At 47.0% G+C, this 16,224-nt stretch overlaps 1 protein-coding gene across 1 annotated transcript in view; it reads right to left on the bottom strand.

Moving 5' to 3' along the window:
* HK2 (hexokinase 2) overlaps positions 1-16,224 on the bottom strand; it is a 60,170-nt gene that overhangs the window by 15,808 nt on the left and 28,138 nt on the right. The window contains exons 3-8 of the mRNA XM_039852819.1: positions 10,758-10,906; positions 5,791-5,910; positions 5,084-5,179; positions 4,136-4,235; positions 3,625-3,808; positions 906-1,061 (exon numbers count right to left, since the gene is read on the bottom strand). Of these exons, the coding sequence (XP_039708753.1) occupies positions 906-1,061; positions 3,625-3,808; positions 4,136-4,235; positions 5,084-5,179; positions 5,791-5,910; positions 10,758-10,906 (805 nt within the window). The remainder of the gene's footprint in view (positions 1-905; positions 1,062-3,624; positions 3,809-4,135; positions 4,236-5,083; positions 5,180-5,790; positions 5,911-10,757; positions 10,907-16,224) is intronic.

Raw genomic sequence — 16,224 nt, 5'->3', positions numbered from 1 at the left:
GCCCAGCTGTGCAGCCCACCCTATTTTCTCTCTATAAAGCTGTCAGTCTACTGCATTTCACACCGGGGTAGGCACTGCTTTAACTTGTGCTAAGGACAGCGATAAAGATAAAGGGCTGGTGCTAGAGACTAGCACCCTTCGCACCCTTCGCAGGGGAATGAAGCGCCTCACAAATTTGAGTACTTTCATGCCCTCGGGGCTTAACAAGTAGGCACAGTTCCTTCAAGAGTTTCCACTTCGTTTAGACTGTTTCGTGGCTCCCTCTAGCACCAAAATCACCTCCTCTCCACCATCTGAAACAACAGAGCCCCCTCAAGCCACAAGTGGAAGTCTCAAAAACAGGAATCAAGGCTCAATTATGGATATTGTTAACTCGAAAACAAAAATTAAGCCATCTTCATGCCCATCCCTGCTGCTCTGAGAAAATGCAGGCCTCAGCTCTACCTATTAGAACTAAATGAGTAAATCTCAAAGCTGTTCAAGGATCTATTTTTCTATTATATGAAGCAGTGGTCAGAATGGAGCCTTTTTGGAGAATCGACAATAGAGAATGGAATGTCAGAGTTTCGGGAGAGGGGGAAGGAAATAGATGCAAATGAGTCAATCAAGGGGCTCTACTAGGAGCCTCCAGCCATTAAGCCAAGCCTCCGCTCCCCCTGCCAGGCAGGGATGCAAGTGTGACATCCCTGTCTATGGGACCTAGTCATTCCCAGCATGAGTCACTTCGATAGTCAAAATAGACAGGAGTGGAGGCTATGTGGTAAGTGAAGTCAAGCCATAGCCCTCCCCCACACATGGCCCATGTTGGGTGAGACCACATTTGAAAGGTCAAGGGCAGTGTCCCTCCCTCACTCCCCACCTGCCTGTCCACTCTTCAGTGAATAGAGAGGGACCCCAAAGCTTACCCTTCTATGTCGGAAACATCTTTGGTCTCAAAGCGGCCTGTGGCAAGGAGTTCGGGGCTGAGCTTCCCTCTGAAAAGCAGCTCCTCCTTGGCCATCTTCACCAGGATTAGCCTCACCAGTTCCCCCATGTACATCCCACTGATCATCTTCTCAAATCTGCAGGGAGATACAGACCGGAAAACAAATGAAGTACCTGCTATCCATGAACTCTCAACTTCCCTGTGGAGGAAACACGCACACATGTGAAACTTCAATAAATGTTACAGGTTTATGCACAATGAAGCATTAACTTGTGTGGCACTGACTAGAAATGAGAAGTGCAGAGAAGTGACAACTCAGGGCAGGGTAGAGGGACTGCAGGAGCTGGGAAGCTTGGGCTGTCTCTGCAGGCAGGTGGGCCTTGACCTATGAGGAAGGATGGGCCTTTAGCAGGCAATCTAAACATCCAGGGGGCGTGGGACGTTCTGGAACAGTCTGAATTTTAGGTAAAATAAGTTACATGTAGGGTAGTGAGTTTTAATTTTTTTTCTCTACTAGTGATTTTTTTAAAAATAAACCTTATGTACAGCCTCAATATTTATTTACAAGAGAAAAAGGTCAATCTGATTAAATTTGGGGGCTTGCAGGACCAGCAACTCATCACCTCACACTGCCTCTCCTCTCTAGTAGGCCGTTTGTGGATTCCTAAGATAAGTGTGAAAACAACGGGGTGGGAAGGTGAGGGAGGAAGGAGATGGAACAAGATTAGAAGGGCAGGTCGAGACAGTTGAGAAGCTCTAAATGTCACATGGTCTTGGAAATCTGGGAGTGAGACATGCTGGAAGTTCCTGAGCAGGCAGGTGATAAGATATAAAGGCAAGTTTCAGTACTAGAGGCCGGCACCAAGCTGAGGGCAGTCGGGTAATTAATTTTTCCAACACTGGGTGGCACTGTTTTCTTTAGAAGACAGTTTCTGGCTCAGATTGTGTAATAGAAGAAAACAAGCCTTTACCATTCTTTTTGGCAAAAAAAAAAAAGGCCCTTTCTTGGTATCTCAGAAGGGATCTGGGTCCTTAGGGAGAGGAGGCTCCCAGGGCCTGTGGGCACTAACTAGGCCGGGCTTCAGTGAGGAGGCCCAGGACAGGGGTGGGGTAAGGATGTCACCTGGTGAGATCTACCAGAAAGGAAGCTGGGCCCTCACAAAGTGACTTGCTCGAGACCCAAGGTCAAGTATGGTAGAACTGGAGCTCAGCGGAGAGCTGGCACAACTGCTTGAGTAGAGGGCGTATTTAAAATGTTTAAGCACCAGCACAGACCACTGCCTGAGAGGCCAACCAGCCTCAACAGCAAGGCTCTCATGTGCCTGCTTCTGCAGCTTCTCAGAAATAGGTGGCCCTGTGGGAGGTAACGGAGGAGGAGTCCAGTGGGACTCTGAAGCGTGAGCGGTTTTTAGAAGTTTTTATTCCAGTTTTTAAGAACACTTTGTTTCTATCAACAAAATACTTGGAAAATACTTATTTAGAAACATAAAGAGTGAAAAAAAAGTTCCTACTCAGGCCCAGTAATGACTCAGGGTCATTAGACCATGGCTGACACTGGTCTATGTCCTCCCAGCCTCTGATTTGTCTAAGGCTAAGCCAGTGATGGGTTGCCAAGGCTGGGCTGGCACTTCTGTCTTCTGACACTTCTAAGGAACGTAGGGCTCCTTTGAATGGCACATGTGTGCCTCACCGACAGGGGCAGATACCGAGTGAGTGACTTTTCAGTTCATAAATTCCTCACCAGCCATGACAGACATAGCCAGTATGTTCCTATGAAAAAGTTGCAAGTAAATGGCCTTTCATTTCAACATGTGAGAAGCTGGAGACTTAAATCAACCATGCTTCCTTGAGGAAGCGAGGATTCTCCTTGTGAAGAAAAAGGCCCCCACCGCTGAGCTGGTTTGCAGGGTTGGATTTTCCTCTCCAAGCAGAGATCTGCACTACCAGCTCCCCTGCAGTAGTCCCAGTAGCGAGAAGACCAGAGAGGGCCTGAATTGCTCAAAATGTTTTGCAATTGCCTTCCAATCTTACAGCAATCCCTGTTTCAAGATCTTTAAGCGACAGTTGGCCAACGTTTGTGATAGTGAAATAATGTTTTGTAAGAGTCAAAAGTAACTAAATGCCAAGTCTGACCAGGCTGGATAGTATAATATTCAGGATCCAAATGTTGGAGCCCTTCCTCCAGTCCACCCCAGGACCCTGGCTGGGCCAAAATTGCCATAGCTTACAGGCAATTTTACCAAAGGTCTGAGCCATCTGTCACAGCTTCATCATCCTCTGGGCAGTGACAGGGGTGGGAGCTACGAAAGGAGCTTTCAGAGACCTGAATCTTGGCCATCTCGACACTCTGCTATGTGGCTCACAAACTGTTTCCGAGGACAAATTAAAGATGGAAAAGAAGAGCAGGGCCACACACATAGACTCAGAATATGACCTTCTAAGACTACTGACGGACATAGATTATTACCTATTATCTGATGTGTCTGCTCACTCTGTCCTTTTTAGAGGCCTCTCAAAAACTCAGTCGCAATTACATTGGCCAGCATGTAATGAGCACAAAATCCCATAACTAGTGGGCACCTTAGCAACTTTGGGGGATGTAAGACTGTAAAGCAAAAATGAGAACCAGGCTCCACCCGCCCCCCCCCCCCCAGCCCCCACTGCAGCTCCTGAGCCTGCTTCCCGAGCCCACTGCTCACAGTTGCTTCCCGGGGTTCAAGGAGCCCATGTCGATCTCGTGGTCAAACTCGGTACGGAAGTCATCAAGCACGCCGTCGTCCCCGAAGGCGCCCCACTCCATGTTGATGCACATCCGGCCCTCGTCACCTTCCACCGTGTCAATGTGGCGCATCTCCTCCATGTAGCAGGCGTTGCTGCCCGTGCCTGGCCAGAACAAGGGGCTGCTCAGCACCCACCCGCACCGTCCCCTCCCAGCCCCCACCTCCCTCTTGCCTCATCACCCTGAGACCTCACAGAGCAGACTCCCTCAGCTGCCCCAACAGGGTCCACTCCACCAGCCCCCACTCTATCAACGCCGCCTTCACTCTATCAACGCCCCACTCCACAAGTCCTGGCTCGGCCCTCCAAAGTGACCACGCCGTTATCTTCCAGTATGAGGTACGAAGGAGCATCCAGGTCATGGACGCCCCTCCCCTTCCGGCCCACACCCCCAGCCATTGGCCAGCATCAGCCCTCACAGTGTTCACGCACCCACAATGAGACCAATCTCGCAGTTCTGGTCATCATAACCACAGGTCATCATGGTCCCAACTGTGTCATTCACCACAGCCACGATATCAATATCAAAGTCCTGCAGGGATAAAAGGAGGGCTCTGACCTTCACCGTCACAGAACGGTCATAGATGTGAAGATGGAGAGACAGCAGCAAGATGCACAGCTCGAGAGTAACAGGGTCGCACCCTGACTAACCCTACTCAAAACCGAAGAATGTCAGAGCTGGAAACTGGGTCCTGATCCAGTCCAATAGCTGCTTCTCACTCCCCTCTTCCCCTCATTTGTCCTCAGCACGGACTTCCCTTACCCCAGCCCCGCCGTCTGGTTCACAGCTATCACTGCACAAAGAAGAGTGAGACTGTCTTGTCATCAGTGTCATCTTCTTCTCTTTCTTTGTTTTTTTTCTTTCTCTCTCTCTCTCCCCCACTCCTCCCAGAAGGTCTTTTCCTTCTGTGACCTTTATCTTGTCCTCTCTGTGCCCCATTCTACCCTCATGCCAACATCATCCCAACTTTCTTTCTTGAAAATGATATTCAAGTCTTCTTCATATTAAGAACTAAAGGGTTTTTCTTGAACCAAGGCTAAAATTATTTATCCATTATGATAATCTGAGACCCCAAAGGCAGCCGATCACTTTTAAGATTGATGTGGTAATCATTTCGCAGTATATGTGTCAAATCATTAGGTAGTGTATCTCATACTGATACAGAGCTGTATGTCAATTATATCTCAATAAAACCAGAAAAAATAAAAATATATATTATTGGGTAAACATAGCAAGGAAGAAGAAAAGAAAACCTTGCCTTAAGAACCACAAAAGGTCCTCATTTGACTTGAGAACAGACTGGGGAAGACTTCAGAGTGGACCCCAAAGAGCCTCTAGAACCCCAGCTCCTGCCTCCCCATCCTGCCACCCCTACGCACCCCTCTCCTCTGGATGGCCTTCCGTATTAGAGTAACCACATCTTTGCCTTCCACACCGCTGGACTTGAACCCCTTAGTCCACGAGACCAGGAAGCTCTAGAAAAGAACCAAGGATGGAACAATTAATTCCTCACGCTCCTCAAACAACCATTAATGGAGCCCTCTGCCTTGGGGCTAAACTAACGCCATGCTCGAATGTGTATATTGCTTCCTAACTAGCTTAGGAAGGAGAAGTCCGGACCCCATCAAAGACCCGGAAAGGAGATTAAATAAATGATTCTGTCATGATCTGTAGCCCCCAAGAAGTGGAAAGGGCAGGCTACAGAAGTGCCAAAATAAGATTCTTGTATCCTCATCACAGCTCCCCAAGCATATTTCTTCCAAAGATCTTTATCATGACACTTTAGATCAAAGGAGTTCCTGACTAATTTCTCCCTTCTGTTTCCCTAATAGGGATGAAGATAATGTGCAATGTACTTAGGGTTACACATTGCCCTTTAAGGGGCAGGGAAACCTCTTCACCATCTCCCCACATCTACATACACATGCTCACCCAGGACAGAACTCTCAATATTCGAGCCTCGTCCACACAACCATCAGAGCCTCCGCCCTCTGCCAACACCAAAGCAGCAGGTGGCTCAGGGTTCTTCCTCACCCTCCCAGCCCGGAAAATGAAGCAACAGAAGTATCTGAAGAATTCATCTTACCTCATCTAGTTTTGTCTGGATGCAGGGGAACGAAAAGGTAAAGCCCAAGGGGAGCTTCTTATCTTTGATTTGTAACGTATCCATGAAGTTAGCCAGGCATTCAGCAATGTGGTCGAACAGCTAAGGGCACACAACACAGGAAGATGAGCAGGGAGGCAGAATAGCATAGCGATTAAGAGCGTGAACTTTGGGCTCAGAAAAGAACTAGCTGAATGCATACAAGATATGTAGCCCCTGTGAAGTCTTAATTTGCTCGGTCTATAAAATGGAGATGATAACTGTACCTGACCTCAGAGTTACTAAAAGTATTAAATGGGTCAATAAACATAGGGGCACAACACTAGTTAGTGCTTATTAAATACTGTCCTCTACGTAAACCATTTATCCATTTCACTGCCAAATTAACCCCATGAGGCAGGGGAAGTCGTAGCCAGAGCTAATCAGAATGTCAGCACGCTCTGGGAACAGAACATTCTTTCATGGCCTTGTCAGAACCCTCCCTGACATTGATGCGCAGCTGACTGTCTTACCAGAAAGGGCAACCCATCTCGCTGCCAAGAGGTATTTTAGCATCCCTGTCTCGTGCTTGGGGGAGTGGGTGAACATTCACCGGTGGCATTCTATGAAGGGACTTAAAATAAGTAACTTTTATATTTTGTTTTCCATCCTAGAAAACTAATTTCCTGGGGGTGATTCAAAGAAGGTATCTTTGTTTTCTAACCTTAAAAATGGAACACACAGTGAGTCCATGAAGAGCACTGAAGGATAAACAGAATTTTGTAGATGGGCAGCCTCACAACCATGGCCATGCTAAGAAAAAGTCCTAAGCACCCAGAAAAAGTCCTAAGCCTATGAAAAAGCTATATTCACAATCTCCCAGGCTTCCAATCAGTCCCAAAGCCCACAGTCCTATGGCTTCCTTCTTGCCCACTCAGCATCCTCAAAAAGAAGTTGCTGATCCCTCCGGATGTTTAGAGACTGAGGCCAGAGGCATTCGGGTACAAAAAGTAAGCAGAGGCCAAAGAGACTGAGCAGATTTCAAGGGCCAGGTTGATCGGATGGCAAAATCTAAAAGCCAGGGGAATGGAGGAAGACAACATTCCAGGCAGAAGCCAGGAAGATTCCACTAAACCAGGGGTTCCAGAAGTGCGGTCCTGAACCAGCAGTATCACCACCATCGAATTAAAATGCAAATTCTATTCTAGGGCCCAACCCTAAACCTGCTGAATCAGGAACTGTGGGGGTGGGGCCCTCCAGGTAAGTCTGAAGCAGTGGTTAGAGAAGGACACACTAAACCATAAAAAAAGTATTTGCATTTACAAAGGGACTGAGAGGTTGGGGGTGGCTGGCCAGGTTGAGAGGTCCACTGGTTCCCCAGATGTCTGAGATCCCTTCAGTGGGAGGGATCCAGGAAGATAAGGCCACCCCCACTTACAAGGTAGCCAGCTCCAGCTGAACTTTCTGCATAGGTCCTGTCCCTCTGTCTGTGCAAAAGTCGCCTCAGCTGATGCTGAAACTCACTCTCTAAACCAAAAACATCTTAAGAGCAAAGGCTGGGCAAAGACAAGGCCTTCTCACTCAGAGAGAGGGTCCCCTGGGCACAAGTGCCAACTCCCCTGAGCAGCAATCAAGTATTTTAATATGTATATAGGGTTTCTAGACGGATGTTGAGAAAATTCTGTTCTTCTGTTGAGAATTGGATCAGAGACAAAATTTATGATATGGTTAAACATATTCCCAGTCCCTTCTTCCTGGTACTCTAGTCAAAATGATCTTTAATACAAATAGTCTTTATCCAAAAAAGGAATAACAGAAGCTATGCAAAGAGATAAGGCCAACCATCAGAGATAGGGGGAAGGGGAGCTTTAGAAAAGATAAAAGCCAAATGGTTTCCCCTACCCACCCCTGATCACTGCTCCCTTTCCAACTGGGCTACCAACAAGGGGAGACAGAGAAAAAATGAAAGGCAGTCAAGAGGCTTTAAATAATGTGCTGCCCAATATAGTAGCCACTAAGCATCTGTGGCTATTTCAATTAATTAGAATTTCAAAAAATTAAAAGTTCACTTTCTCAGTCACACTAGCCACATTTCAAATGCTCGATGCTACAGGTGGCTTATGGCTACCATATTGCGCGAGGCAGATAAAGAACAATGTGACCATTGCAAAAAGTTCTGTTGGACAGTGCTGAGTTAGAAGAACCTACGCCTCTTTAAAAGTGGGGAAGAGGACACCATATGCTTCCTTAATTAGAATGCTATCTTTCTGTTAGCTGATGATCTAAAGATAAGATGCTGGGAGAAAGAGCTAACACCTTCCTGCTATAATAAAAGGGTTCAAAGGGCACATTTTATGAAGTTAGAAAGGTTTTTTTTTTTTTCCTTATTGGCCTGAAAATCTGATCACTTCCCTTCCCATTAATACACTTTAAAAATCTAAAGTGACTGCTATTACAATTTGTAATTCACTGTTCTCAAGTGGAAGTTCATGCACTAGAAGGCAGGTTTCCCCCAGGGACCCGCACTGCCCAGGTTCACAGATCTTCAAAAACCTTTGATGGCTTGTGGCTTGGTGATTTTGTTTTGGTTTTAACTAAGCTTTGTCTTTAAAATCTATTTGTTTTCCTCCAGTTAAAAGACTGATCCCTAAAATACAGGGAAAAGAGTACCAGTAATTCTACCACTGTGAATTTCCTTCCAGTCTTTTTACCATGTTGTTTTCCGCTGCTTTTAGATATAATATTATTTCCCTTCCTGAGGGTGAAATAAACATCTGTTTCCTTCTAGTTTTCTTTATGTTTAATTTTTATGTTTAATTTTTATGTAGAATTTTTCAAAACATTTTTAATATCACAAGTTTTTCTCAGGTGGATCTTTTTTTTATATGCTTTCTTTAAAAAAAAAAAATGGATGAAAACATTTTATTTATATATACTGGAAATAGTGACAACCTCGGTAGAGCTCAAATGCCCACAGTCCCAGGAATTCAGCCTCCCTTCTCCGACCCTAGCATTAAAACAAGGAAAATGGGTTTACCCTCGGGCCACCCCCAAAGACATATAAAGGGTCTAAAAATATCTGCCCCACGTGTTCTACTCATCGTCCACAATTCCTTTCCCAGGAGGGCCCGATGTGGTGGGAAGAATGGCGCACGAGGAGTAAGAAGGCTCCACCTTTTCTCAGCCCTGAGGCCTGAGAGGTGACCACATCTTTCTCGGATTTCATCTCCTCCATTCACTCTTTTACTGAGTACATGCTGAGCACAACATACAGTGGGAATAGCCAGTACTCAAGCCGAGCGTGATCCCTACAGCTGTACCAGTATCCAGGAATGGCTTCAATGACTCCTATCCATGGACTGAGAGCAGCTGAGAAGGAGCAGAAAGAAAGTCCCAAGGGAAGTTCTTGGACAGCAGGTGAAAGGGGATAGATACAGTTTCCCTGGACATCCAAAGGCAGAGAATAATGGTTGGACCTGTGGCTGTCAACCACCAACGGGCCAGATACTTCTGGGGCAGTGGTAGTGAGTCCCTCTCTGCGGGAGGGATCTCCAGGGGAAAATCTTGAGAGGGAGAGCCCCCAAAGGGCCTACCTCACAGGATCTCACATCTGCAGGGGTGCCAACCCCTTCGGGAAGCTCCTCTTACTCTGTAAGCAAGGGCAGGTAGCAGAGACCCAGAACCACCACAGTGCCTAATTCCAGGGGGCACCACTCATGTGGACCCCATCACACCGCCTACAAAGTGGGTGGAACTGCCCAGAGTTGTACAGACACAGGCTCTGGTCACATGGATCTGGCTTTGTGTCTTGCCTCTGGCCCTTCCCTGTGATCTAAGGCCAAGTTGCTCAATCTTTCAATGCCCAATCCCATATCTATAAAATGGAGATAATAGGAGTACCCAGCCTCATAGGGCTCCTATGAGGATAAAATGAGGAAATTCATAAAAGTGCTTTTGCTCAGCCTGACACACAATAGGTCACTGAGTAACAGCTCCTTCTCCAGATGGTTACTCATCCCCTTCAATAGAACATTACTACTTTCAGGGGCCTGGGCGGGGTGGGGCTTTAAGCCCTGGAGGGGAAGGGGCAGAACTTTGCTTCCCAGCAAGGATCACTGCCCAGGCACAACAGGTGCTCAGTACATGTCTGGAGACTATCTCGATGGCAAGTCCACCCTCACTCATACTGTTCTATTACTGAGAGGATTCTTACTTGGATTTCCCATTTCTTCTCTATCCACTCCTTTGATTGTGTAGATTCTGAGTGCAAAGCGTGGCCCTAGAAGCCACCAAGATATGGAAATGACTAAGCACGATTTGGGGCCAAAATGGAAGCGCACAGTGCTTGCTGCAGTGCCAGGTGGGACAGACCCCCGCAAAGCTGGATTTTGGTATTTTCTCGACAGGCTCCCGTCCCTGTGTGCAAAAGCCTCTTCTGTTTTAGACAGTCAAGAAGAGAGCAAATAACTACAAAGGCAAAAGGGCAGGTTCCATTTTCATGCGATGTTATAATAACAACTGTGAGTCAAAAGGGGTTGTAGAGTGACCACAGTGGCAGGTGGCAGTGTCAAATCACAATCGTGTATTCTGCTGACTCGCCACTCAACGGCACCACTAACGAGCGGGTGTCCAGGAGTGCGGCCCAGCCTCCTGACTACAAGCCTTCCTCAGTTACCAGCACATGCAAGCAGCCCTCAAAAGAAGCTAAACCGAAATACCTCCTGCTGTAGCACAGCCAGACCTCGGGGCCTCGCAACATCCTTCCTGCTCTCTGGCCCTTCCTGCTCACCTTTCCTGATAAGAGGCCTCCCCACCCAGCCTCCTGGCATGGAGGGGGTCACCACGCAGAGAAAGGCCAGGAACTCCAAGCCTCAGCCAGGGTCTCCCTCCCTCCAGACCACAAGGGAGAAGCAGCATCTGCTCCCATGGGGCCCAGAGCCCCTGTGGACACCCTGAGAGCAGGGTCGGACCTGGGTGCCGCTGCCTCGCATGAGGTCCTCGGGGATGGCGTAGATCTGGTTCTCCATCTCGACCTTCTGGAGCCCATTGTCCGTAACTCTCACCCGAAGGACGCGGAAATTAGTCCCTCCAAGGTCTAGAGCCAGGAACTCTCCGTGTTCTGCAGATAGGAATGGCCACTATTAGTTTGGAAAAGACAAAATCAAACGGCTTCACAGAGAGCAACACTTAAAACTCCTGCCATAAACACTAAATTCTTAAAACCCGCTGAGTCTTTAAAACACATGAGACCATAATTACTGGTGATGGGTGACCAGTGGATCTTAATTTCTCCATACACATTTAAGTATTGTCTGAATATTTTTCTTAACGCTAAGCACTTTTATATTACTTTTAGAATTCACATCAACAATGAGATAGTTTCACATGTGATGGTGGGGCGCCCACCCCCTCACAGAGCTGACTGTTTCCCAGGGGCTTTCAGCCAAGTCCCCATCAAGCTCATGGGGCCCATCAAGCTCTGAGCCAGGAGTCTATGCCTCTGTTTTGTTCTTCATGCCCCCAGGACACCCAGCACGCTGCTACAGGCCTGTGGGCCCCTGGGCCTTCTGCCAAATTGTGATCTCTGTACAAAATTTACTCTTAATGTTCACATACAGTGATAGCAATGGCCTATGGCAAGATGAGAGCATCACGTGATGGAGCAAACTGGGGTCCAAATGGCTATAAATTAAGAGACCTGGCTAATAAGCTAAGCAGGTGCCCCTCAAAACGATCCCAGGCTTATTGAAATGTGAAAGAATGTTGACTCAAGAGTACGTAAGACGAGTGTCAGGCCAGTCGGCCGTTGCACCCAGACAAGCCACAAAGCTGGAGCAGAGAGGGGAGAGTGAAATTCCACAGACACAAGTGGGTCAAGATCTTCAGGTGTCACCAGGAAGATAAAGTTCCCTCACCTCTAGGAAACAAGCAGGGCAGATAGAAAACATCCAGGTTCTAGACAGTAATATATAGCTGGCTGCAGGGACATGCTCCATTGTGTGGCAAGGAATGAAAGTGCTGAAGAAGTGCAGAGGCCACAGCCAGGGCTGGGGGAGGAGGTGGGCTCGCCCCCTCCACAGTCTCCTCGATCAGTAATGGCTCCATCAGTCTTCTACTGCCCGGCTGCACACCTTCTCAAAGGACACAGGGTTATTTCCTGGAGGATTCACTTACTAGCATGTTTGTCCCCATCAGCCCTTTTCCCAATGGGAGACTGCCGCTGAAGTAAGGCGGAATGGATCAGAGGATCGGGGAAATGCTGACCAAATGAACCATCCAGGGTTTATTCTGTGCCCAGGTCCCCTCGGCAGCTCTAACTCTCAAAGCCCTGAGAAAAGCCACGACTGCCTGGTCTCTGAGAGAACTCCCCACAGCCTATACAATCTAGAGAGGCAAATTGGGGCACACATCCCCCACCCGAGATTCCATGGGGACTTGCCTCCACGCAGCCGTGGTCTGGTGGTCCGATATACAGAGACTGGCTCTGAGCTCACATCGCCTGTGTCAGAACTCTGGCCACTGCTTGGTTTGGCAAGTTCCTGAGCCAGTGAGGCTCAGATGCCACATCTCTAAAATGGGAACATCATACCTTGTGCGGTTGTTGTGAGGGAAAAGCTAGAAAATATGCCCCAGGGACCCAGCTCAGTACCAAGAACTTAGGCCCCACTCAATAGATAAAAGAAACTTTCCATCCAGGCCCTCAGCAAACACTGCCCAATGCCCACACTTGAGCCTTCCAGGCCCAGTGTTAGGGCCGCCTATCGGACTGAAAAGCAAAATCAACATTGCCAGGGGAGATTAAGGGACCTGTCCAAGAAAAGCCATTGGAATCTGCTCCAGTGGCTTCAGCATTCCTCCGCAGGGGTACGGATTTTCCCTTCCCTCCTCGGCATCTGAAGGTTCCCCCTCCCCGCCCCACTAGCTACAGTTGTTAGACAGCTGGGGCAACCTCAACCCCACAGAGGGTGGCTCTGCCCATCTCGTGGCCATGAGCGACTTTTCCAGGCATTCCGGTGCTGAGCCCCCCGGGGTAGTGGGACCTCAGCCAGATAGAAGGAAAAGCTGTGTGGCGGTTGTCATGAGGGATAAAAAGGAAAATCAAAGATGAACTGCCTGCATCAGCGCTCTGCAGCGCAGGGCACATGCAATCCGCTGAATCGGCGACCACGGGGGGTCGAGGCGGCTGAGGCTGCCCCTGGTTGGTCACGATTCAAGCCCAGTCCAGCTCAATTCACTGGAGGGACACTGCTCCATCAAGAATGGTGGTTCTGCAGTAGTATTTTCTGATGGAATGAAGAGAATCCACAAATTAAGTACTACTGATAATTCTGTTCCCAGGGGAGAATGTCATCTCTCCTTTCAGCCTCTGCCGGAACCGATATCACGCTGCATCCCACCCACCGGCACCCCCTCCACAAACACGTGGACTACCATAGCCAGACCGCGACTACCATAGCCAGAAACGATATTCTTTCCACAGCCCACAACCTCTGAGGCAGGCTCAGCACCATGATTCCTGGAGCTAAAGCTTAAGGTGACTCCTTAGGATGGTAAACAGATCCCTCTCCTAGGGCCAACCTCCATGCCATGTGTGAGGGGCCCCCAAAAAGCAGCCGCTAAGAGCTGGACCTTAGAGACGGGGTGGGCAGGCTTTAAATTCCAGCACAGCTGCTTCACTACCTGTGTGGCCTCGCTGAGCATGTCACCTCACCTGTAGAACAGGAGCTCAATGCTGACTTCTCCTGGGGATCATGAGGCTTTCATGAAATACGGAAAATGTTATATGTGAATACGTGGGTACACAGTAAGTCGTCAATTACTGGCATCGCTGTCATTATTCCTTTGTTTGATTGTGCAGTTCCCCTCCAGTTCTTCTCAGCCCCTCTAATCTCTACCCACTCCTACTCTTACTCCAGGCCCAAGTCTTGTCTCCACTGTGAACCTTCCGGGACATTCCAGAAGCCTGGAGCAGACAGTGCATGTGTGCGTGATGGTGCATGAAGGAGGATGGCATATATGGACCTGGGACACTCGCACTGGTCAGGGAGGAGTGAGGCTCTGGGATAGGAAACCATGCCAATGCAGGTTTGTTTCTCAAGTACACAACCAGTGTCAGAGGTCCAGAGACCATTCTGCTGAGTGACTACAGCTGGTATTTGAGAGAATGTATTAAGAAAACATCTCCGATTGCATTTCCTCATTGTTAAACAAAATGTTTGCGTGCCAACTGTGGAATGAGATCGTAAGGTCAGAGGTAAGGTTTCTCTTATTGTTAAGCATGCTATTATATCTGGAAAACAATTTTAACTTTTTAAAAATAACAAAACACAAACACCTGGTAAGAAGAAGTTCAAACAGTACTGAAGTGGACAAAATTAAAAGCAAACATCTTCATGCCCTGAAAGTAACCACAATTGATGTTTATTGGGTGCCCTTAGATGTATTTATTAAGACAAGGAAGGTTGTTACACTGAAGCATTCCAAGAAAGGGGTTTAAATCTCTGGTTGTAAGGATGTGTTTTTTAATTTGGAAGATTTCGCCACCAAATTATCTTCCTAAAAGTTCTCACTAATTTCCATACAGACCAGCAGGTGGAATTCACTCTCACCAGTGTCTCTTGTTAGGTAGTGATCAATCTTTGTCAACCTCCTAGGTCGAAGTGGTATCTCATTTTAAAGTTTGGGTTTTTTCCTTTGTATAAGGCTAGACGTTTTGAATTATTAACTAACCTTTTTAATTCCTTGTTCTGTGAATTTTCTACTCACATCTTTGCCTTTTAAGAAAATACTGTTTTCTTAATAACCTAAAAGGGCTCTTTGTATATTAAATAAAATAGTTTCGTTGGTCGTATATTTGCAATTATTTTTTTTCCAGTTGGACATTTGTCTTTTAATTTTGTTTGTGGTATTTTTGCCATACAGAAATATGTAATTTTTATATTGTCAAAATATTGATGGTCTCTGGGTTTTATGTTGTGTCCCAAGAAATTCTGAAGATGACATTAGTTTATCACCCTTCCTAAATATCTCCAATTCCTCCTAATGTGGTCACCACCACTGCTTAAATAAAGGAAGCAAGGTTTCACCATAGGTATATATAAAAGATCAAATTCATCTTCTACTTTATGTAATTTTTTTTGAAAAATGAAGCCCAGAATACAGTCTTCGTCTCTCTGTCCCTGTCGGACAGAGTTCGGACTTTTCCTCACCGATGTCTGGATTACCGTGATCATAAAACAACGGAAGACAGAGGTAAGTGAGAGAGATTTAGTTGATTAAGGCTCAGCGTGCAGATGTTTTTAACAGAAGAGAAACGAACATTTGTTTAGCGGTGGTCACTTTGTTTACAAACACGATTTCATTAATCCTCAACAATCATGCGGGGCATTACAATCCCAGATTTGCAGATAACAAAACCAATATCCAGAGCCAGGTTTGGCTCTCCAGCAAAGCTATCTACTGCCATGACCAAGGAGGCTGCTCATGGAAATGTTATAAATCCTTAAATAAGGAATTCTTCGCCAGCAACGTCAAGTACATAAAATAAAACCCAGAAGTCATCAGCAGCCTCCGAGCTGGCAGAGGAAGTGACATCATGGTTCACAAGTTGAGTCACTTGGTTAAGGTCATACAGGAGTCAATGACTACTGGGTTTGAACCCAAGTTCATGTGGCCCCAAAGCCCATGCCTGTCCCACTGCACCACACCCACATCTCTTATGGTCCTGGTTCCTGGAAGCTGAGGATGACCTGGTATCGAATCCAGGATAGAAGCAAATAAGCCATTAAGTGGTGAAAAAGAAAGCAAAGTTGCCCTAATCTTTATCAGTAACGGCAGCCCATTCCCTTGGGCCGACTGAATGGCTCTTAGACTTGAGTGGGAGGTAGCAGACACACATCCACTGGCAAGAGGTGACATACGTCTTCTTCTCCTGAAAGGTTCTTCCCAGAGGAACCCAGACCTACTAAAGCTTATTGATGCAGGCTTTTCCGGTAGCCACAAATAGTTGCCATCTCATGCAATTATACCAAACCTCTGTTCCCACCCTACTGGAAACTCTCCAGTAAGCCCTCTACTGAAGGTCCTCCTAATTAAAAGCAATCCCTTTCAAAAATAGATAAGAAAAGAGATACTAATCCTCTACTAAAAGAAAACAGGAGGAAAAGAAGTGATGCTGGCCCACAGTTAAGACCAGCCTCCATCAAATTGCCCAACAGTTAAGATTAAGATTATTAGTTGGTTTGCTGACTCATTTTCCATCCTGAACTACCAATCTTCCCACTTTCAGTGACACTCTTATCAAATACATAAGGTTGGCAAGATAAAGGGGTTTCAGTTTCTCCTGGGAACTCACCTGTCTCTGAAGAGGACTCAAATGACATTTCACTAACCGCCTACACATGATAGTCACCATCATCTCAGTTGATGTGGCAGTGA

This window comes from Pteropus medius, unplaced genomic scaffold, assembly GCF_902729225.1.
Source record: "Pteropus medius unplaced genomic scaffold, Ma_sr-lr_union100, whole genome shotgun sequence".
Taxonomy (NCBI): domain Eukaryota; kingdom Metazoa; phylum Chordata; class Mammalia; order Chiroptera; family Pteropodidae; genus Pteropus; species Pteropus medius.
The sequence above is the reverse complement of the archived record's forward strand: the minus strand, read 5'-3'. Positions and strand labels throughout refer to the sequence as shown.